Source organism: Artibeus jamaicensis, unplaced genomic scaffold (genome assembly GCF_021234435.1).
Source record: "Artibeus jamaicensis isolate MK-2021 breed Jamaican fruit bat unplaced genomic scaffold, CSHL_Jam_final scaffold_660, whole genome shotgun sequence".
In the NCBI taxonomy this organism is placed as follows: Eukaryota; Metazoa; Chordata; class Mammalia; order Chiroptera; family Phyllostomidae; genus Artibeus; species Artibeus jamaicensis.
In genome coordinates, this window is record NW_026522052.1 from 9,689,611 (window position 1) to 9,712,465 (window position 22,855).

Sequence of the window (22,855 nt, forward strand, 5' to 3'; positions counted from 1 at the left end):
AGTCTCGGGGCTGTACGAACAGGGGCCTGTGACGCTGGTCACACCCTGGCCCTGAGCCACCGCACTTGCATCAGTTTCTTGCCGGCACACTGTTTCATACTTGATCTTCTGGCTGCTCCTGAGAACTTGTTTTGTCTTCTTCCCTAGATAATAACCTCAAGGCCAGGGACCCACTGACCGAATCGCAGAGATGGAGGCTGGCTTTCTGGGCCTGCATCGTGATTCCTATCAAATCCCTCCCAGTTCCAGGGGGCAAGCCCTCATCCTTGTCAACAAGTTTATCAGCAGGGTTGACTCACCCGGGAGGTGCGACCTCAATGCTGGGAATGCAGAGAGGAAGTGCCACCAGTAAGTGCTACAGATGACTTCCAGAGTTTTCACACGTGGTTTTGGGGGCACTCCACCAGGAAGGAAGAAGGACATGGCCGTCGGGTCAGGAGTGAAAACAGGGAGAGGCTCGGTCAGACCCGGACACAGGCCCGGGAGCCTTCTGGCCGGCCGAAGCCACGCCCCTCCGGCCGAAGTCACGCCCCCTCCCCGAGGCTGGCCTTTCCTCTCCAGGCCTTCCCTGGGCTCTGCCCCTCCACCCGCCTCAGCACCTGCCTTCCCAGACCGTGCCGTCAGTCCACACCAAATGAGACCGATGTTTTATTCACATACAAGAAATGAGCCAATACAAAACACACTACAAAAATTGGATTTGGTGCTAAAAAGTCCCCTCCACCCAAGTCCCACACATCTGTGTCCTCCGCTGGGTGGCCCCAGGCAGACTCAGCTTTTCTGGGCTTCCTGCAGGAGCTTCAGCAGGGGGTCATCTGCCCTGAGGGCAAAGGTAAGGGTGCGCTGCTGGTAGTACTCGGGGTCGAGCTCCAGGTGCTCGATCACGTCCGCCAGCAGGTGCGCCCGCGCCACCCCAGAGCCAGGGGCCTCGAAGCCCAGGGCTGTGAAGTGCACGTGCAGGTGGTAGTAGGAGGGCAGGTAGTGCAGGTACACACGGAGGCGGTCCCCCTTCACCTGGTAGCGCTGCAGGATGGCCTCCTGGTGAGAAGGGCGGTGGCAGGAAAGGGGTCGCTGCGTGTATGCAAACCCGCAGCAGACCCTCTACCTGTCTGACCCCAGACTGGCCTACATCTGATACAAACCCTCCCAACAGCCCTCTGGGCGCTGTGTGCTTCAGGCCCCAGAACTGCTTTCTAAGATTCAACACACACAGGCGACAGAGGCAAGGCTGAGGTTCTCTCCCCCAAAGCAAGGGGGCAGTTGCCCGGCTCAGGGTGCCCTGCTCCAATCTGGGTAAAACATCTGCTTCCTCCAGCAGCTGCTTCTGGGAATCCAAAGTCCCAGTGCCTGACCTGTCAACGCGGACAGCACCAAGTGGAGGGAAAGAGCCGAGCCCTCCCTCAGCGTGCTACCCAGGGGAGCTCGGAGAGAGGAGCTAGGGCCTTGGTGGGCAGAAAGGACGGGCGGACTCGGCTCTGGCCCCGCCTCCCTGGGGCCCCACCTCGCTCAGGGGTAGGGCTTTTTCTCTCAGCTCTTCTCCTGGAGTGTCCAAGGCTTGGAGTTAAGAGGGGACTCCGGTTTCCAATGGGGGCAAACCCCTAAGGGGGGTCAGAGGTGAGGAGAAAAGACAAGGGCCTCAGTGGGCTCCATGCACACCCCAGAACTGCATTCTGTGTTTGGAGCTCACCCCAGGGATCTCTGCAGCAGGGTGAGACCCAGGCCAGGGCACCCAAAGGGCTTCCTGGGATGAGCACGGTGAGACCGCTGGAGCTGCCAGGGCAGGTGAATGTGCTGGCCAGGTATCTCCCCAAAAGACAGACACCACTCTCTGCCACCAGAGAGTGTTTCATAAGAGCAACCAGTCCCTCTGAAGAAGGACGGGTGGGACAGGAGGGTGAGGGCACTGACAGGGAACGGGTCCAAGGCTCTCGGAGAGCACAGGGCAGGGCCCTTCCTCCCCGGGCTGTGGGGCCTTGGGCAGCTCCTGTTGAGAGGAGCGCTCATGGCCCTGGAATGGGGGAGGGCTTGGGGGGACCTTCAAATGTTCCAAAGTGGAAAAAAGGCTCAGACCACCCTACAGAATGGAGGTTTCAGAAGGATCCTAAGCAGGTATCAAGACCCAGAGAGGTGAGGCCCAGGGTCAGCCCACTGGCTTGGGTCAGAATGCCAAAATAAGGGCCAGCACCCTGGGTTCTTGTCTCTCTTCTCCCATCATCCCTCAGCTCAGGACTCCTTTTAGTAGCCCTGTGATGTCATTAAACAGCCCGGACAGATGGTGTCCCTGAAAACCAGGCCCTAGAGAACGCAGCCTCTGCCCTCAGGTGGAGGAGGAGGGTCCAGCGTTCAGCATCAGAGCCTGCCACCCAGCTACCCAAGACATATGGCTGTGTGACCTGGCCGTGTGACTTGGCCATCACAGGCAAGGCAGGCGATCCAGGGATGGATGGGTGTTCCAGGTCGGGGCTGCCGGAGAAAGGCAGGGGGCCAAAGTGGGGACCTAAGACAAAACACGAGTGTGGGGAAGAAAGGTGGCTGAACAAAGGGTGGGAGGGTGGGGCAGGACCAGGCGACAGGGCTCGGAAGAGCCTGTGTGTGGCCTCCACACTGATGTCCAGAAAGAAGCCCCCGCTGCAGACCTCCTGCGGGGAGGGGCAAGGACCTTGGTGGAGGGAGCGCACTGAACCTGAGTGCCACTGCTCTGGGCTCCGAGGGGACTCGGCCAGGGGGACTCACCTGCCCCTCCCGGAGGATGTTCCTGAGCAGCGGCAGGTGCTCTGCGGTAAGGTCTCGAAGCGACCGGATTCCCCGGCGATGGCAGATGGCGATTAGGTACAGGTCATCGAGCTGCAGAGACCAGAAGTAAACCAGGCTCAACAGGTGACAGGGCCTGGGGAGGACGCCAAACCCAGGATTCCCCAAGGAAGCTTCTGGCAAGCACCCAGGCCCAGGCCTGCAGAACCAGCCCCAGGCAAGTGCAGGGGCCAAAGCAGGACTGATCCCCAGACCACGTGGGTAACCATGTGCCCGGGATGCGTGAGTGGGGACGACCCAAGGAATGGGGCTTCTGTTTATTCCACCTGCTAAAGAACACCAGAGATGAGTACTTCTGCACTCACAGAGCTGATGGGGTTCCAGAAAGTGCCAAGGCCAGCTCTTTCCCTCCAAGAGTTTATGGTCTAACTGCACTCACACAAGTAACTGTGTGACACAAAGCGATCAAAGTGCGAACAGGAGGAAGGAGGAAAGACTGTTCGCGAGAGCCATCCACAGGAGCTTCCTGAAAGAGGAGGCAGGAGACCTGGGTCTGGAAGACATGGGCTTAGAGAAAGGTCATTCAGGTGGAGGAGCAGTGAAAGCCAAGGCTCGGAGGTGGCGGAATGTAGGGCCTGCAAGGAGAGAGCAAACAACCCAACTGCCCCAGAGGCTGGTGTGCAGGGAGCCAGCAGAGCCTGGTGACCCTTTCCTCTCCTCCCCATCTCCCATCTCCCCGGGCTCCCGGACAGCTGTTCCCACTGTCCTCCGGGAGCAGAGCCAAAAACCTGGAGTTCATAGCAGCACAAAGAACCAAAAGTCAACAAGACCTTATTCAAGACAGTGAATGACCTCCTCCTCTGGCTCGGACAATGCTCCTGCCCCGCTCACCCAGACCCGGCCTGGGCTGGTACCATGTCCCTGTACGAGGCAGGCCCCAGACAGCAGGGCTCCGTGGGTGAGGCCTGGGTCTTGCAGTCTGAGCTGCCAGCTCCTCCACGAGATACTCTGGGCACCGAGAGTCACCCGACCCACCTCTGAAGAACCCCGATTTAAAAGGTGAGAAAGAAACCTCCCACACGGTTCCTGATGCCCAGCTGTGCCTCTCCCTGACACAGACATTTTCCCTCGGGAACCTTGGGGCAGGTGACCCAGCTGTGCCCACGGGTCCCTTCTGCGCTTTCCCTTCTCACGACGTGTATCCAGGACATTGACTCCTGCTCGTTGGAGGACCAAGGAGCAGCCAGGAAACAAAACTGTTTCAACTCGGGGGTGGGGGGAGGGGCAGGCGGTGTCTGCGAGTGTCTCAGCTGCTCCACGTGTCACTGTCACGGGACGACCAAACAACAGGAGCGTCTGTTTTAAATGGAGTCTGCTGACAAACCCCAAACGTGACAGTAAATTATACCTCCCCGAGCCACAGACATGACGGGGAATGACGTCCGGGGCTGGGTGTCAGCTCATGGGCCGGGGGGAGAGGGTAAGAAAGTCCTTCTTCGATACCGGACACACCCCAGATTTCTGCAGGCAGCCACAGGGACCCTGGCCACGAGAAATGACCTGGCAAAGCGAGACAAGGGGCTGGCGAGGGTCCCCCAGAAGCTGGCCCGTCAGTCATGCTAGGAGAAGACACCATCCATCCCTTTTCACAAGGCAGGACGGTGCCATCAAAGTAATAGCTTCCTGGCAAGAAGCAAGACCGAGACCGGCTGGCCATGCCTCCACCTCTGGAGCAAGCAGAAAGGTCAGACTCCTAATCTGAGAAACCTTAGACCAGAGCACCTACACTCCACGAACTGACAGTGTGTGTGTGTCTAGACCAACACACACATGTGTGCATGTGTGTGTTTGTGTGTATGCTTACATAGAGAATATGCAAAGACTCTCTCTGGAAGAACGGAGAACTTCTCTCTTTTAGGGCAGGGAAATGGATGGACACCCTTTGTACTAGCTGCAGTTTACCACCTACATGCATAAACCGGGCCTACAAAGAGCAAGCAAATAAACAGGCAACTCTTCAGAGAGCTGAGGAAGGGACGTTACAACCTCCAAAAAGCACAGTATCTAGCAAACATTAGGGACTTGATAAGTATTCGTGGAATGGATGGATGGATGGACAGATGGACAGAGTCTTTCTAAGCCTGAGCCATCTGTTGGGGGCTACATAAATATACACAAATGATATAAAAATACACTTATGGGAGAAAGAACAGCAAGGGGAGATCCCAGGTGACCAGAAAGGCCCCCCCGAGGAAAGCGCCAGGCACCCCCCTTCACCTCGTGGCTGTGAGGGAAAGAAGTCCGCCGGCCTACCTCCCCTCCGGACATGCTGCCTGTCTGTCGGGGAACTGTTGATGTTGGTGTTCTGTCACAGATCAAAGATTTGGGACTGTGACATGTGGCATTACCAGTGCTGATTAAGCAAAGGTTGAGAACCATGGCACCTACAAGGCCATCTAAGAAAGCCCGATGTTTCAGCTTGCCCACTCACAGCCACCGAGAGTCAGTCCAGAAGCGCGGCTGGAAGGCCAGTGCGGCCGGAAGCCCAGTGCGGTTCCTGAAGCCTTTCTGTGTTCAAGGGAACAGAGGGCGGGTGCGTCCTTGCACAGCCCAGCCGGGAAGCCCGCCAGCACTAGGTCAGGAGGATGCTGGTCCCGTCCCCATGCAGAGCACACGCTCCCAGTCTCAGAAGTCTTGTGAGTCAGAGGCTCCTCCTATGCTACCCCCACCCTCATGACCCAGTGCACCACCCAGGACCTCCAGGCACAGGGCTGCTGAGGGGCAGCTGGGGTTTGTGGAGCTGCACAAAGGCACCGTCCAGAGCTGCCACTAGTATCCCTAGGACCTCGCCCCAGCACCCCCAACATCTCCAGAGCCGGTCTGGCTTCCCACACGGAGGCCAGGGCGAGGAGGAGATGCGGGGTGGCGGGGGGCAGGTGTTCTCTCAGCCTCTCTACACCACAACACCCACACCTCGATCTCACCTCACTCTAACAAATCACACAGCGCTCGGCCTCCTGGAAACTCCCTTCAAACTCCCCACCACCCCTTGAGCCATGCACAGGAGTTCCCTCTAGTCTCCTACAAGCGACAGCTGGTGCTCACTCGCCTGTGTGCCCGAGCTGAGATGCTGGCCCTCTGCCCCAACCACAGCCTCCTAGTCCCCCTTTTCTGGCAGTGAAGAGCAGCATGGCAAGTCCAGAAATCACCAAAGCAAAACCAAGCAAACGGCAGGTGAGCTCGGCGAGGACCCAAGGCCTAATGGGCAGGCCACAGCTCAGAGAGAAGAGAGCGGGCATCCAAGGCGGGGGACAGGGCCCAGACCCCAGAGCGATGCTGGCACCTGTCCCACGACTGCGGGAGGAGCACAACAACCTGAAGGGCCCCCCAAAAGCAGAACGGAAACCCGAGGTTGGAATACATAAAAGGGTCTACCTGGAGGACGGGGCATTTGTCTGCTCACTGCTTCCTACTCAGCAATTCCACCTCTGGCTGCCTTGGCCGTCCCCTGGCCCCCGGCCCACTGCAGGCCGAGTGTGGCCCACTGCCGCTCTGCGGTGGGAACAGCACTTCCTGTAAGACGCTGCTCTGCCTGGTCTGGTACTGTCAGGGCACGTGAGTCTGTCCACATAGCAGACGGTACGTCAGGAGGCATGCGTGGTGGGCAGATGTAGGGCAATGAGGATGGGGAGAGGAGCTGCAGAGAGGCTACCCGGCGTGAAGAGGGCCTGCGAGAAGGTGGCTCTGCCGGAGGCCGCTCCCTGGCGGAGAGGAGAGCGCACCGGCACACGGGGGGCTGGGAAACAAAGCTGGGAGGCTCAGGGGCAGGCGGGGCCACCAGAAGGCCTCCTCGGTGACTAGGGCAATGTCAGGGACACCAGGTTGTTCCCCGTGACTGCCACCTGTCACTACTTCAGCCCATGGGCCTGCCTGGATCTGCGGGTGTCCAGGGGAACGAAGGAAAGCAAACAGTCCACCACAAGGCTCCAGCAGGTGAGAGTGGCCACCCAAGCCACTTGGCGGGTTAAGGAGTGGCCCACGTGGTTAGGCGAACATTGCCTTATGCTGCCCCCCACACTACACAGTGCAGGGGGGCTGCTGGGGGAGACAGGGCTTTAAAACAACCCAGTGGAATATAAACATTAGTGCACAACAGGCTTGCGTGAGCACCACAGGGCTCAGACCTCTCTCACTGGTGGATTACAATCTGCTTAGAGAGTGAGAAAGAAGGGTGGGGCTGAGGTGGGCTGGCAACAGGGGGGCAGGGCACTCCGAGAGCAGAGGACCCCGGCGGGAAACCTCCTACCTGCTGCTGGTTCCACTTGAGGTCGGGGATGAGGACAAAGCCATCAGAGGGATCTGGGTTCTCGAACACAATCCGGTCAGCTTCCGCCTTCCTGTCGAGAATGTTGTACACCCACTGGAAGGAGTGGGAAGGAGACGGGTTCAGATCCAGTCACCGCCCCTTGGGGAGACTCCCCAGACTGGGCTAGGGCAGCTCCCTGGCTCCTCCAGGAGGGATAGCCACTGACCTCAGGGGGTCTATACTCAGGTGGTCCTGTGCCCCAGGATCTGCTCTCATGGGTCCAGAAGAGACCTCTCCTCCTCCCACCGCTGACACTTGGTCACTAGTCATCCGCACAAGGTCCCTACCATGTGGATCAAGCTGGTTCTCCAGGCTCTCTGGGTCAGCAGTGCGCATGCACTTCACTGCGGCCTCACAGGCCTGGTCTGCATCCACCCTCCACTGCCCACATGACCAAGAGTGAGCTGCCTGCCGGGTCCACAGCACATTACCAGGCTGGGAGACCCCTCTGCAGAGGAAGCTGGCTCCATGCAGATGGGGAAAGGCGGGGGTTCTAAAGTGATGTATGTGGGCTTCCTGCCCTGCCCGGGGATTCTCAGTGGTTGGATAAGCACTTCTGCCCACCTGGAGCCACAGCAGTGTCAGCTGACATGGCCCCTGCGTGACAAAGCAGACCTAAAGGCCACCTTGTCAACAGGACTTCTGGCCCGCCCACACACCTCTGATCTGCTGTCCACAGTGCTCCAGGAGCCCTTCCCTGGGCACTGCATGGATGCCAAGGGTACAGCTACAACGAGGGTCCAGACAGCCTTCCTACAGCAGCCTCCTACAGGGAGGCTGAGGCAAGGCCCCTATTTCCCAGGGCTCAAACCCACAGACCTCAGACCTCAGCAATTCTCCACTCCCCCCCCCCCAACCTTTGCAAAGAAAACTTCCTTCCAGGTCAGTAAGCTTGGTGACAGGAACCCTGAGAGAAGCCTGCTGGAAAGCCACGCAGAGGGCTGGCTGGGCTCACGCCGCTGCCCATCCGCCTCCCAGCTCACGGCAGGGGCACGGGTGGCCAGGGCGCTGACACCACTGGAGCCGAGGGCCCCTCTGCCCACTCCCAGGACAGTGGCGCAGCAGTGCCGCAAAGGCCAAGGCCAGGACCCGGGGCTGGTTTAGTCTGCGTGCCTCCTCCCAGGAGTCGGCAGCCTCGGCTCTCCTCAGCTCCTGGGCAGCATGGCCAAGGTCAAGTGCAGCTCTCTGAGATGAAGAGTTTGGGAACAGAGGACAGCTGCCTGGAAATAGCCGGGCCTCCCAGCCCCACAGGCAAGACCCACAGACAGGTCACTTGTGGGCCCACTCACTGCAAAGAAGAAAGTCCCACACGTCCCAAGAACACCCTGGCTGCCCCACTCCCTGGGGGAGGTCTGGAGGAGGAAGGGGACCCAAACTTTTCCCTTTGGGATACAGACTTTTAACCTGGTAATTATGAAACAAGACTCCGAAATGCTGACCTCCCTCCTTTCCTGTCTAGAGTGAAAGCTAATGAAGTCTTAGGATGTCTGCCTGAGCAGCTTTACTAGAACTGAGAATGGTGGCGGGGGCCACAAGCACCACTGGGGGAGAAAGAGCAGGTAAGAGCAAGGCTGAGGCTGGTGCGAGAGTGGGGTAGCCAGCAGCTCCAGGCAGGTGGGGAGTGGCCAGCGCAGTCCCACTACGTGCCAGGCTGTGCTCTAGGGCCTCATGGGGATTATCCTCACAGCAATCCTGGGAATTTGGGGCTGTGGGCACCCCATTTTGCAGCTAAGGAACAAGCAGGGGCAAGGGAGTCCGTACAGTTCTCAGCCAGAGTGTGGTCTCGGAGCCACACTCCAGGGCACGGGCAAGGCCCCTGGGGGAGCAGGAGGGACCTAAACGCACATGGGGTCTCGGCCAGAAGCCCAGTGAGAAAGGCAGGAGAAGCTGGCGAAGGTCTCACACAGACCCTAGGGGGTTACGAAAAGGGAGTGAACCCCTGGAAAGCAGGGCTGGGAGACTTGGCCCTGATGATGACGGGCCTGTGAGTGGGCCCTGACGGCCTCTGGAAGGTACCTGGCAGGGCCTCCTGGCAGTGACACTGGCACCCACTCCAGACCTCCCTCTCCTCCCTGGGACATCGTGCTCCTCCTTCATGCTCCTGCTTCTCTGCTCATCCAGCCGCTGGGCCCTCTCCGCTGGCCACCCTTTACCTGCCCGCCCCTCCACGTGTCTCAGCTCTGCACTGCCCTGTTCCCCAAGCTGTCAAATGGGTGTGCTTAATGGCAACTACCACTCTGGTGCCTTTTCTGTGCAGAAAGCAGCAGCAGGCACATGACACACGACACCTCTGTGTCCCCTGGGACCACGGCCACCTTTGCCAGACAAGGAAACTGGGCTTTGGGAGGGAAGGACGGTGTCACACTGCTCTGAGGTGGCACAGTGAGAACCCAACCTGGCTGACACTGAAGCCTTGACTCAGTGACAACCGGCACGTTCAGCCCAATGATGTCTCTTGCTCCGAATCCAGACGTCCCGCTGCGTTTTTTACCGGGCGTTTTTACTAGACGTTATAAGCACCAAGTTTGAGGAGCCAAAGAAGATAGTTGGCTAAAGCCCAGGAGCCAGACCACCCGGCCTCCAATCCCCATCTCTGCAGGGCCGCTGTGAACATTTCCTGAGGTGATGCAGGTAAAGTGCTTAGAACAGTCCCTGGCACCTCGTGGGGACTCAGTGAGTCCCAAACTGAACTCACCGTCTTGCACATAAACCCTCTCTGCTGTCCCCGGCCCCGTCTGGGTTAACAACCCCACTGTTTGCCCACTCATCACGCAGGCTAGACCTGGAGCCATCCCTGGCTCTTCCCCCGCTTCTCCCGCAGACCATCTCCTAAACCCCGCCTCTCAACTCTGCTGCCGAAGCCTCCCCGCTGACTGCCTGGTCCAGACCCACGCGGGCTCTCAGAGCCCCTCTGCTTCCCTCACCGCACTCTGCCGATGGTCTGACTCTGAGCACATGACGCACAGGACTGAACTGCTCGGGGGACCCTCACTGGCCACGGCAATCGTTCTCAGATCTGACGACCAGCCACAACAGATATTTTTAAAATTCAGATTTCTCAGCTCCACTCCCTGAACACCTGAACCAGCAGATATGGACTAGATTCTGTATTTTGAAAAATCACACCAGGCAACCTTGGCAATCAGCAAGGTGTGTGAGGCCCGGGACAGGGCACATGCCTCCTCCTGGCCCCTGCTGGCCTTCTCCTGGCGTCTCCCGCTGACCTTGAGCTCCCCAGCCCTCTGTGCCTCTCCACCTGCCCTTCCTTCTGCCTGGAAAGCCCCGCCTGCCTCCTCCACCTGGTAAACTCCTATCTGTCCCCGCCAGCTGGAGGGTCCCCTCCTGTGTGGGCCGTCCCCTTGTGTGAGCTGACCACTCCCCCTTGTGTTGCCACTACACCTTCTATATAAACCACCAGAGTGCTGGTCACACTGCACTGCGGCTGTCAGCCCCACGCCTGTCTTCCTAGAAGGGACCAGTGTTTTCTTTTTAATATATTTCATTGATTATGCCATTACAGTTGTCCCATTCCCCCCTTCATTCCCCTCCACCCTGCACACCCCTCCCCCATTCCCCCTTTAGTTCATGTCCATGCGTCATAAGTTCTTTAGCTTCTACATTTCCCATACTATCCTTGCCTATCCCCCTATTTTCTACCTACCGTCTACGCTACTTATTCTCTGTACCTTCTCCCCCCTTCTCCTCCTCTCACTCCCCTGTTGCTAACCCTCCATGTGATCTCCATATTTGTGGCTCCGCTCCTGATCTAGCTGTCCACTTAGTTTGCTTTTGTTTTAGGTGTGGTTCTCAGTAACTGTGAGTTTGTTGTCCTTTCACTGTTCATGTTTCTTTAACTTCTTTTTCTTAGATAAGTCCCTTTAACATTTCATATAATAAGGGCTTGGTGATGATGAACTCTTGAACTTGATGATGAACTCCTTGACCTTATCTGAGAAGAGCTTTATCTGCCCTTCGATTGTAAATGAAAGCTTTGCTGGATAGAGCAATCTTGGATGTAGGTCTTTGGATTTCATGACTTAGAATACTTCTTTCCAGCCCCTTCTTGCATGTAAGGTGTCTTGAGAAATCAGCTGGCAGTCTGATGGGAACTCTTTTGTAGGTGACTGTCCCCTTAGCTCTTGCTGCTTCTAGAATTCTCTCCTTCATTTTAATCTTGGATAATGTAATTATGATGTGCCTTGGTGTGTTCCTCCTTGGGCCCACCTTCTTTGGGACTCTCTGAGCTTCCTGGACTTCCTGGAAGTCTATTTCCTTTGCCAGATTGGGGAAGTTCTCCTTTATTATTTGTTCAAATAAGTTTTCCCCTTGCTGCTCTTCTTCTTCCCCTTCTGGTACTCCTATAATTGGAATGTTGAAATGTTTAAAGATGTCCTGAAGGTTCCAAAGCCTCTCCTCATTTTTTTGAATTCTTGTTTCTTCATTCTTTTCTGTTTGGTCATTTTTTTCTTCCTTCTGGTCCTCTCCCTTGAGTCCCACTTTCCTTTCCATCACTATTGGTTCCCTGTTCATTTCCCTTCATTTCAATTAGTTTAGCCTTCATTTGTTCCTTTAATTTGTGACTAAAATCAACCAGTTCTGTGAGCATCCTGATCACCAGTGTTTTGAACTATGCATCTGATAGGTTGGCTATCTCTTTGTCATTTAGAAGTATTGGCTCTGGGGCTTTGCACTGTTCTTCTGCTTGAGCCATAATGTTTTGGTCTGTTCGCACCTGTTACGTATGAGGGGCAAAAGCTTAGGTATTCACTAGGGTGGGTCAACCCAGTCGCTGGGTTGTGACTGGGAGCGGGGTCAGAGAGGGCACAATGGCACTTGTCCCGTGCTCTCTTGGATTTCGGTCCCCTCTGCCGCTTCCCACAAGCAAATTGGGCCCTTCTGGTGCTGGTTCCCAGGTGTGTGGTCTTGTGTACATTCTAGGACCCTGTGGGTCTCTCCAACAAACTCTCCTGTGAGGCTGGGAGCCTCTCCCGGCACCTCAACCCCCGAAAGTTTTTCTAATCGATGATGCTTTTAGGCTTTAATTCCCATCGCTGGGGCCCTGGGTGGCGCGGTCTCTTTCACTGTCCATTTTTTCACCTGGTTTATCTGCGCGTGAATGTGACCACAGTCAGCCAGCCGCCTTGCGCCCTCACTGGGTCTGCCCATTGCCACCCCACACCTGGGATCTGCTAACCGCCGCCTACGTGCCTGGGTTAGTCGGGCAGCCACCGCCTTTTCCTGCCGTGACCCCTCTTCAGTGGCCACCGACCACTGACTCTGCCTCTCTTACCCGTCTGGATGAATGGTTCATTGCTGTTGGACTTCAGTACAGTTCAATTTTCTGTCCGTTTTGGTTGTGTTTTTGTTTCTAAATCTTTACCTTAAATTTGCTGTCCTTAAATTTGGTTGTGTGAGGAGGTACAGTGTTCCCACCTATGCCTCCATCTTGGCCGGATCAGGGACCAGTGTTTACCTTGGGGACCCACCTGAGCCTAGCTAGCCCAGGGCCTGTACATAGTAGATGCTCAATAAATACAATGACTATTGCCAGTTAAGCTAAATGCTTGTAAACTTGCTAGGAACAGTCAAGAAAGAATACACGGTGCTTGTGTCAAACAGAAGCAGGCAGAGTAGCAGAACTCTGTTGTATGATTTTCCAGAAGGATCTAAATCACTGCAGAAGTACACACATGACTCACACTGCCTCTATTAAGGGCTCCTCTCTTGAATCGCACAGACGTGCAACTGGTACACAGAACATATCTTCCAGGAGATTTCTCCAGGACCCTGACAACAGAAGCTATCTAGGAAGATGGAGACACATCTCTTTTCCACTTAGAGGACAGAGCAAGTGCTGGGACTTAAAAAAAAAAAAAAATCCAGCCAGCGTGAGTCAGAAGAGCCTATGCAAATACGGCCAGACCGGGAGAGAGGGCCGTGGGCACACAGCACTCCCCGCCCAGCCTGCCAACCTCCCTGTGCTTCCTCCTCCCGAGTACATGCAGCCCACAGTGCCCCTACGCCCAGGACACCCGCCCTTCTCTTGGGTCCAGGGGAAATGGCTGTGAGTTCCCCGTATCAGAACACCTTCCACCACTGCAACCTGAGTCTTGGGAAGAGTGGATGAGAAATGCTCTAGGAGAACAAGGGTGAGTGAGAAAGCCATGGAGACAGCGAGCAAGAAAACAACTCAGCCATCAGTTAATGCTGACATTCACACGGAGCCAGTTCGAGGCAGAGGCGCTGGTTGGTGTTGGGCCTAGGCCAAGGAGTAATCGGGACCTGCTAGCTAAAATGGCCTTGAATCTGGCCCAGTCACTGAGGACACTCAGGAGACACTGCCAACCCCCAAACACAGCCCCTGGAAGAAGAAGTCTGCACAAAAGCCCCCAGAGACGACTGGGTCTTGCCCTCTACGGAATGAATGCAAGGGAGAACTAGCAAAGGGCAGTTTTTTACTCTGAGCTTAAGCATTTGGAGGCTGGTTTGCTGTAGGCAAGACCAGGAATACGAGTCTGAAGGGGGCGGGCCTGACTGGGCATCTGTTGCCCATTCAGATACCTGGCAAGGGCGTACCCCCAATGCACTGGGTCACTTTGAGGTCCTCAGGGAACCTCAGGCGCATGCCCAAGACTGAGGTCAATTCCTGTATCAATGACTGTCCTCTGCAGAACAGCAACCACCTCACCGCAGGGCTATTCATGCCACTTCCCTGCCCATTTTTGCCCACAGCGCTCATGAGGTCGCATCCCGTGCAGTCAGGGATGCATTCCATGCTATCTGACTCCTGCACAAGGAGGCGAGCCCCACGCAGGCAGGGACTCCACCGCACTCTCCGCCAAAGCCCCACAGCCTGGCTGGGGAACAGTGATGGTCCCTGGCACGACGGATGCTTGTGAGAGACACACTAGCCACTGGGACAGCACTCGGGTCTGCCTCCTCTGGGCCAATCACCTGGATGCTGAGGCTCTGAGACTCCAGGTGAGGGAAGGTGACGTTCTTGTAATCGCTCCCCGTCTCTCGAACCAGGTGGAGGTCCTGGCGCAGGTACTTCTGCAGGTGCTTCTCTGTGGCCGGGTACACCACGGTGGTCTTCACATCTGCAATGACACACCACCACCCAGGCTCACGGAGTGAGGTCCACTCCCTGCACAGCCCAGCCACGCTGGGTCCCCACCAGGGGAAGGGGACAACCTCTGCCCCACTGCTGATCCCCTGGCAAAGGCAGTCAAAGGCTGAGGCTCTTATCACCCACGATCCCCTCCCACAGGTGCCTGAGCCACTGAATTAAAAAGCTGGGCCACACTCAGAACCTGGAAAACTCATCACCCAACCCTTCGTGCTTCCTCCTTTATTTGCTAGGCACAGAAATGAAAAGTTTCCGACTTCTCTCACACACCAAATCTCTAGGTATGTGGGTTTCTGGACCCACAGCTGAAAACCTTGTTTAAAGCCAAGCAGTCCCTCACTGCCAAGCAGGGCGGAATACACAGTGAATGGTTACAGGCACGAGCTCTGGAGCCAACTGAGTTCAAATCCTGCCTCTCCAGCTCCTTCCTCAGAGCCCGGATGCCAGTCCGATCATTTACCTTCCCATGCCTCTGAGTTCCCATCTGCCACCTGACGATAAGAGCTTCTAAGTCATAGGATTGGAAGGATTAAACCAGTTAACACCTGTGAAGCAAGTAGAACGATCTCTGACAGATAGCAAATATTTACTATGCAAAAGCCGGCTATTTTCAACCCGTGGGTTCTCAGCCTTGACACCAGCACTCGGGCCTACTGACCCCTTTGTGGGGGCCGTCATCCTGTGCAGCACAGGACACGCAGCAGCACTGCAGGCTCCGACCGTGGTGCTGGTAAAACCCTGCCCCACATGTGGCTACCGAAAGCATCTCCAGGCATTGCCAAACTCCCTGGAGGAGAAATCTGCCCGTGGTTGGGAATCACTGTTTCTGCCAGAAGGGAACTGGGCAGTGTTCCCAAACAGACTGCAGGGCAGGGCCCTGGGCAAATACACCCGGTGAAGTCCTTTTCCCTATTTCTAATAACATCTGCTACAACTGTTATCATCACTCTAATATTTATACAAAAGTGGGAAAAAGTAGGTTTATTCTTGTGTTATTTATATACTAATTATTGCATAATTTATTTGTAGCATTTGTCTTTTTCCATAAGAACAACTATAAAGCTACTTTTGCCACCCCTGTGTATGGCCGTCAACAAAGATATGAAGGACAGGAAAGGAACGGTGTTTAAAACCAGCTGGGATGTTTCTCGAGAGACCCATGCCTCCCCTGCCACTCCCCCAATGCCCTTACTCTGGATGTGGATGTGTTCGTCCAGAGAATCGGGGAGAAACCCAGAGGGCGCATCTCACCTCTGCTTACATACCGCTACACCGACTAAGAACCACCCACCTATATGTTCGCATTTGGTCTGAGGAAGGCGGAGACTCTAATCCTATTCCACAGGAGGGTGAAAAGTGCAGACAGCATCTGAGAAGTACCTGACATCAGTCACACTGCGAGGTGTGGTACACGAGCTGGAACCAGGTGCTCTTTTGACACCAGCCCGGGGAGACGTCCTCGTGAACTACACCCAGCACATGTCTTCTGGGGGATCAGAGGCCCCTATTCCGTCAGCTCCGGAGGCCAGGGTGGTGCGAAGACATGGGACCTGAGCTGACACGTGGCTCTTCTCGCACTGGCTGTGCGACCTGGCCCTCGAAGCCTCACTTCCTCATCTGTTAAAGGGTGGCCATAAAATCTGCCCACCGAGCTGTTGATGGCATCAAACAGCACCTGCCACATGGACCACCGGAGGCGCTAACTGAGTATCACTCTACTTCCTGGGAATCTCTGTATTGAATGCTGAAAGGCAGGCAGCAGCAGCAGGTGTTCCCTACTTCTCACTCACTCCCACCCATCTGACAGCCTGGGGTCAAAGGCCCAGAGGTCAAGCACAACAAGAGGCAGGAGATGGCCTGAACTAGGACGAATGGCACCGTAGCAGCCCGGCAGTGGCCCGTAGGGGAATCCCAAGCTGTCTGCAGCGCAGCTTGGCGGAGAAAACAGAGATTCTGGCAGCAATCAGCCTGGGTTCAAATCCTAACTCTGCACTCAGTAAGCTCTATAACCCTGGGTTGTTGTGAGAAGTCAGCGAGCAGGACATGAGAAGCACTTGGAAAGTGCCCTACCCCCCAACCAGAAAGTGCTCCTCCAATGCCAGCTCTCGTTCCCAGGCTGGCCAGTGTTCCAGTTTCCTGGGCTGGGCCAAGGGGAGAGAAGCCGTGAACAATGGTGCTCCCTTGGTGTGGGGGAGATGGGTGGGACGAAGACAGAGCTCATGCTGGAGAACAGCCTGGCCCTCTTGGCAACGGACACATGGCCTGTGCTCACAGTCTGGGGCTCCCTGGCTGCTCCAGATCAGAATGCTGCTGGGCCCCCAAGCGCGCCCCTGTCTGCCAAGGCTTGTCAAAAGACCGCCCCAGCCACCCAGGGTGCTGGGGAAGCAGGCACCTCCCCGGGCCAGCCCCTCCTGCCTTCCCCGCAGTGGGAGGGAAAAAATGAAAAGACATTTTCCAACTGCTCACTTCCTGCTGTCCTCCCTTTCCTGGAGGCAGAAACCTCACCGCTGTGCTCTCGGCCCTCTGTGCCAGTCCCTCCCGGGGGCCGGCCTCCAGCAGACCACCACCGGAAGCCAGGATTCTCACATGCTGGGGTCAGGGGTGGGGCTGGCTGAGTTTCTTACTCCCCTGAGGGGCTGACTCCCTCACACACAGACTGTCTACAAAGGGTGTCTAACCTTTCCACGTCTCTGGGACACACTGAAAGAAGAGTTGTCTTGGGCCACACATTAAATACACAAATACTAACAAAAACTGATGAGCAAAAAAAAAAAAAAGGTTTTAAGTAAATTTATGATTTTGCGTTGGACCGAGCTCATCGCCAATCCTGGGCAGCATGCAACCCTTGGGTGGGACACCCCTGGCCAGCCCCTATCGCAGTCAACACAGGCCTGTGTTATGGTGTCCGGACTGCTCCCCAAACTCATTTGCCACCATCTCCCCCTTGGCGTTCTGCTCCAGACAAGCTGACCTGCCTACACCCCCACTATGTCACCCAAGCACATGCCCATTCCTAGGCCCCGTGCCAGCTGTCCCCCTGCTGCGCAGGCCTCCTGTGGAGGTCAGGTCTCTGCCCAGAGGTCAGGCTCCTCACAGGCCTTGGGTGGCCCTGGCTGGCAAAGGGGACAGGCACCCTCACCCTTGCCTGTCCCCTTCCCTCGCCACACCTGCCAAGAGAATGCAGCCTGATTGTCTGGTCCCCCCATTACCATGTACCTTCCGGGAGGATGAAAATTTTATTTTGACACCCTGGCTGGTATAGCTCAGTGGACTGAGCACAAGCCTGCGAACCAAAAGATCGCAGTTCGATTCCCAGTCAGGGCACATGCCTGGGTTGCAGGCCAGTTCCCAGCAAGGGACGCACGAGAGGCAACCACACATTGATATTTCTCTCCCTCTCTCCTTCCCTTCTAAAGATAAATAAATAAAAATTAAAAACAAATTTTTATTTTGTCTAACTTTAAATTTTTTTAAAGAAACATCGATTTTTTTAATCTTTTAAAAAAGATTTTTATTTATTTATTTATTTATTTATTTATTTATTTATTTATTTAGAGGGGAAGGGAAAGAGAAAGGGAGAGAAACATCAATGTGTGGTTGCCCCACATGTGCCCCCAACTAGGGACCTGGTCCGCAACCCAGGCATGTGCCCTGACTGGAAATTGAACCTCGACCCTTTGGTTAGCAGGCCAATGCTCAATCCACTGAGCCACACCAGCCAGGGCTAAATTTTTGAAATCATCTGAGCCGCAGCACCCGGAACAGCACTTGGCCCAGAGTAAGCACTTAACAAACACTGAACAAACGAGGCAATGAATCTGGCCTTTCAGACCTTAAACCCAAGGAAAGCATTTCTGTCCCAAATGGGATAAAACCTGCCGGATAATTATCAATGCAGGCTTCTCAAAGGCAGCCAAAAGCAAACTCCTGTGTCTGTCTAAATGCCAATCGAGGCGTCAGCCTGCCAACGAACTTCACAAGGAGCTTAGGCAAGAACCGATGATGCCCAATAAATGTCAAACCACTGGGTGGAAACACACTGAGGACAGAATACCCACACACAGTCTTTACATATCTCCCCACAGATCACTTACTGAATACAAAGGGTATTGAAATAGCAAGTGATTAGAGCTCACTTCACTTCTGACGGGAAAACCGACACCACGTGCCTCATGATGGATGTTCCTGGTGTTCTGGCCAAAACCAACAACCTGAATCTAATCACAAGGAAATATCAGCAAACCCGAATCCAGGGACATTCTACAAACAAGCAGCTGTACAACTCTTCGCGAGTGTCCAAGCGAGGAGAGACAGCGGGACTGAGGGGCAGTTCCAGAGGGAAGGGCACTAGAAACCGCCCTGGACCTTGGCGGAGGCAGAGGGTTCTGCTTCTTGGAAGGCACTGAAACTATTGGTACAATTTTATGATGCTCTGTATGTTACACACTATTTGCACAGAAATGTCCTTAAATGTGTCATTCCACTCTGGTTCCCAGGAGACACTCACTGAAATGCTTAGCAACGAAAGGTGATGCTGCCCGTCACTCACTCTTCCATAAGTAGTACTGGTGAAAAATTATTATGGTATGAGTATGTGAAATGACGAAAAGCAGATGTGGTGAAGTGTTAACAAAAGGGGAAGAGAGCACAGTAGTGGCATAAAAACAGACACGTAGCTCAGTGGAACAGAACAGAGAGCCCAGGAGTGGGCCCACACCTACATGGTTGCTTAACATTTAACACAGGAGGAAAGAACATATAGTGAGACAAAGACAGTCTACTCAATAAGCTATATTGGAAAAACCAGACAGATACATGCAAAAAAAAAAGAAACTAGACCATTTTCTTAGACAATACACAAAAATAAACAAAAAATGGATTAAAGGCCTAAATGGAAGACTTGAAACCATGATGCTCTGTGAAGAAAACATAGGCAGCACAATCTCAGGCATTTCTCTTCACAACGTTTTTTATGATGTATCTCCTTGGGCAAGGGAAACAAAGGCAAAAAAATAAACAAATGGACTACATCAAACTAAAATGTTTTTGCACAGCAAAGGAAACCATCAACAAAATGAAAAGACAACTCACTGAACAGGAGAACATATTTGGCAATAATACATCTGATAAGGGGTTAATATCCAAAATTTTATACAGAACTCATGCAACTCAACAGCAAATAAACAAACAACCCAATTTAAAAATGGGCAAAGGGCCTGAATAGACACTTCTCCAAAGAAGATATACAGATGTCTAAAAGACACATAAAAAGATGTTCAATGTTGCTAATCATCTGAGAAGTGCAAATTAAAACCACAACGAGACCACCTCAAACCTGCCAGAATGGCTTCCATAAATAAAACAACAAACAGGTGCTGGCGAGGATGTGGAGGGAAGGGAATGTTTGTGCATTGTCGGTGGGATGCAGCCACTGTGGGAAGCAGTACGGAGGGTCCTCAAAACATGAAAAACAGAACTGCCTTATGACCCAGCGATTCCACTTCTGGGAATATATCCAAAGAAACCCAAAATACTAATTCAAAAGAATATATGCACCCTTATGTTCACTGCAGCACTACTTACCATCAACAAGCTATGGAAGCAGCCCAAGTGTCCATTGACAGACCATTAGATAAAGAAGACGAGGTACGTGTACACAATGGGATGTTGCTCGGCCATAAGAATGAATGAAATCTTTTCGTTTGCAACAACGAGGATGGGCCTCTAGAGGGTATTGTGCTAAGTGAAATGTCAGTAAGTCAGTGAGAGAAAGACAAATACCATACGATTTTGCTTATACATAGAATCTGAAGAATAATATAAATAAACGAAACAGAAACAGTGTTGCGGATACAGAGAACAGACTGACAGCTGCCAGAGGGGAGGGAGGTTAGGGGCTGGGTGAAGAAGATGAGGAAGGGATCAAGAAGTACTAATTGGTGCTTACAAAACAGTCACAGGGTGTTAAGTACAGTGTAGGTAACAGAGCCAATAACTTTGTAATAACTATGTGTGCTGCCCGGCAGGCACAACACGTTGTAAAGTATGTGATTGTCTACCCACTATGCTGTACACCTGAAATTAACACAAAATAATATTGAACATGCACTGTAATTAAAAAAATCACTAAATAAATTAATCACTTCAATAAAAAATACATACAAAAAAATTTTAAACAAAAAACTCAATAAAAACCCAAATGGTGAATGTTTTTTCTGTTAGGGAGTTCTTTGGACTATGCTTACAACTTTTCTGTAGGGTTCAAAAATTTTTTTTCAAAATACAGTTAATAAAAAAGGAACCTTCTGGCCCCATATGGTTCCCCGTAACAGAGGAGCTAGACGCTCGGTCCTGAGCCCTACGGGGAGGGGATTACCTCATTCATGCCTCAAATCAACGTGAGGCAGCTAGGATGTCCTTGTTTTACTGCGGTGTTCTCAGTCCCATGACTCAATCTGGCTCAGGGCTGGGGTCCGGCCAAGGTACTGCGGTGCCAGCCCCAAAGGTCAGCAGGTGAGGCCCAACCACCTGCCTGGTGCCCTCTCTGGCAACCCCTGGTTAGGAAGCTGACTCTGGGGAGCCACCTGCCCAGAGCAAGCAGTCCCTGGCACTTGCCCACCCAGAAACTTCTCCCTGTGGCTAGAGAAGCAACATCCTTCTTCTTCTTCTTCCTGCTGACATTCTTTTAAAAACAGCTTGAAACAATCTCAAACCCCTTCAAAACCCATCCCTCAAAAATGTCCACAATACAGTAGTCCCCCTTCTTCTCGGGGATACACTCCCAAATCCCCAGTGGGTGCCTGAAACCACGGATACTAGTGAACCGTATATATGCTATGTCATTTTCCTATATGTATTTGCCCAGAATGAAGTTTAATTTATGAACTAGGCACAGTAGGAGACTGGCAACAATAAGAACTACTCTAAATGGTAGTAATAATACACCACACCGGTGTGGTCAGTCTCTCTCATAAGCTCTCATTATACTGTCTGCAGTATGGATTCATTGCACAAAGGGAAATGCACATCCTGGGTGGGACAGAGCCGGAGGGCATGAGTTCGTCACGTTACAGAACCGCGTGCAATTTAAAACTTCTGAAGTGTTTATTTCTGGAGTTTCCCATTTAATGTTTGACTGCGAGTAACTAAAGCGACAGAAAGGGAAATGGCAGGTAACGGGAAACATTGTATATTCAGAGGACCTCCTGATGCTCCCTACCTGTCCTGAGTTTTCAAACTTTGCTTTTATTTTTTACTTCAAGGTGCATTCGAGCATAGAGTCAAATGAAGCTTGTTTTTCAGTCTGCTGCTCCTCTCTGTGCACCACTTCCAACTCTTCTACCCATTTCTTTGGTTATGTACATACAAAGCTCTAAATTACAAATATTTTTGTATCTTGTCCCTCCTTGACTTCTCAATTTTACTTATTAAACTCCCATTATAAAAGATAAGGATTTAGCTTTTTTTTTTTTTTTACGCCAGCTCTCCACCCAAAGCGCTCACGCACACTCACAGACACAGTCTCTCTCTAACCTCCTTGCTGGCACCACACACCGCCACACCACAACTCGGGGCAAGTCAGGACTCGGCGTTGGCACCGTGAAGGACGACGTAAATGCTGTTCACTACTACTGAGTAGTGTTCTATGACTACTGCTCCTGCTCAGCACAATTTTGGTGTATGCAGTTGGTTTTTTTTTGTTTGTTTTTCTAAGTTTACTTTTCTATAAATTTATCACTAATTCATTACCACATCTACATCCCTGGTTATCTTTTTTTAAATTTTTAATGTATTTATTTTTGGAGAGAAGGGAAACAGGGGAGAGAGGGAGAGAAACATCATGTATGAGAGCAACATACATTGGTCACCTCTCAAATGCCCCCAACTGAGGACCCAGGCATGTGCCCTAACCAGGAATCAAACCGAACCCCTTGGTTCACAGGCTGGCACTCAGTCCATTGAGCAATGCCAGCCGGGGCTACTTATCTCCTCTTGATGTTAAAACTCATTAGGCCCATGAGCAACGTGCCTCTCTGGCTCTGGCTTGCTCCAGCAGGTGCCTGTGCTGAGCGGTGCCCTGCCAGCTCATGCACGGTCCTCATGGGGAAGCTCTCCCCGTCTCTCTTGAACTGGTTTCCTGCACCTACCCTCTTCCTCTTCACATTTATGTCCTAGTTTTGCTAAAGCACTGCTTCTCAGTCTTCAGTGTGCAAGTCTGAAGAGGGGCCGGAGAATCTGCATTTCCAACACGTTCCCAAGTACAGTTGCTGCCGCCAATCGAGGGACCAAACACCAAGAACCACAGCACGAAAGCACAAACTCAAGTTGCTTCCAGAGATATGGAGTGAGGGAGACTCATCTGGCAACTTGGAACATCTGAGAATGTCTTTACTGTCACACTGAATTAAAGTCTGCCTGAAGAAACTGGGTCAGGGGCAGTGAGGCTCAAATTCCGAAAGTGCTGCTCTGTGACCTTCTAGGTGGCAAAGCTGCTGTCGAGAAGCCTGAGGTCATTCTAGACCCCTAGTCCTGCATAGTGACTTTTTCTTTCTTGCTGTCCCCAAGTGCTAATGGATCTTGGCAGGGCGGGGGTGGGGGGCAGTTTAATT

The 22,855-nt window shown here is 53.3% G+C and overlaps 1 protein-coding gene across 2 annotated transcripts in view; it reads right to left on the bottom strand.

The window, feature by feature from the left end:
* Positions 1–635: 635 nt before the first annotated feature.
* DCPS (decapping enzyme, scavenger) overlaps positions 636–22,855 on the bottom strand; it is a 40,256-nt gene continuing 18,036 nt past the window's right edge. The window contains exons 3-6 of one of the 2 annotated variants that reach the window (XM_037134249.2): positions 14,072–14,217; positions 7,058–7,171; positions 2,734–2,844; positions 636–1,038 (exon numbers count right to left, since the gene is read on the bottom strand). In XM_037134249.2, coding sequence (XP_036990144.2) covers positions 772–1,038; positions 2,734–2,844; positions 7,058–7,171; positions 14,072–14,217 — 638 coding nt within the window. In that variant the 3' untranslated portion in view covers positions 636–771. The remainder of the gene's footprint in view (positions 1,039–2,733; positions 2,845–7,057; positions 7,172–14,071; positions 14,218–22,855) is intronic. The other variant, XM_037134250.2, reaches the window with a different exon arrangement.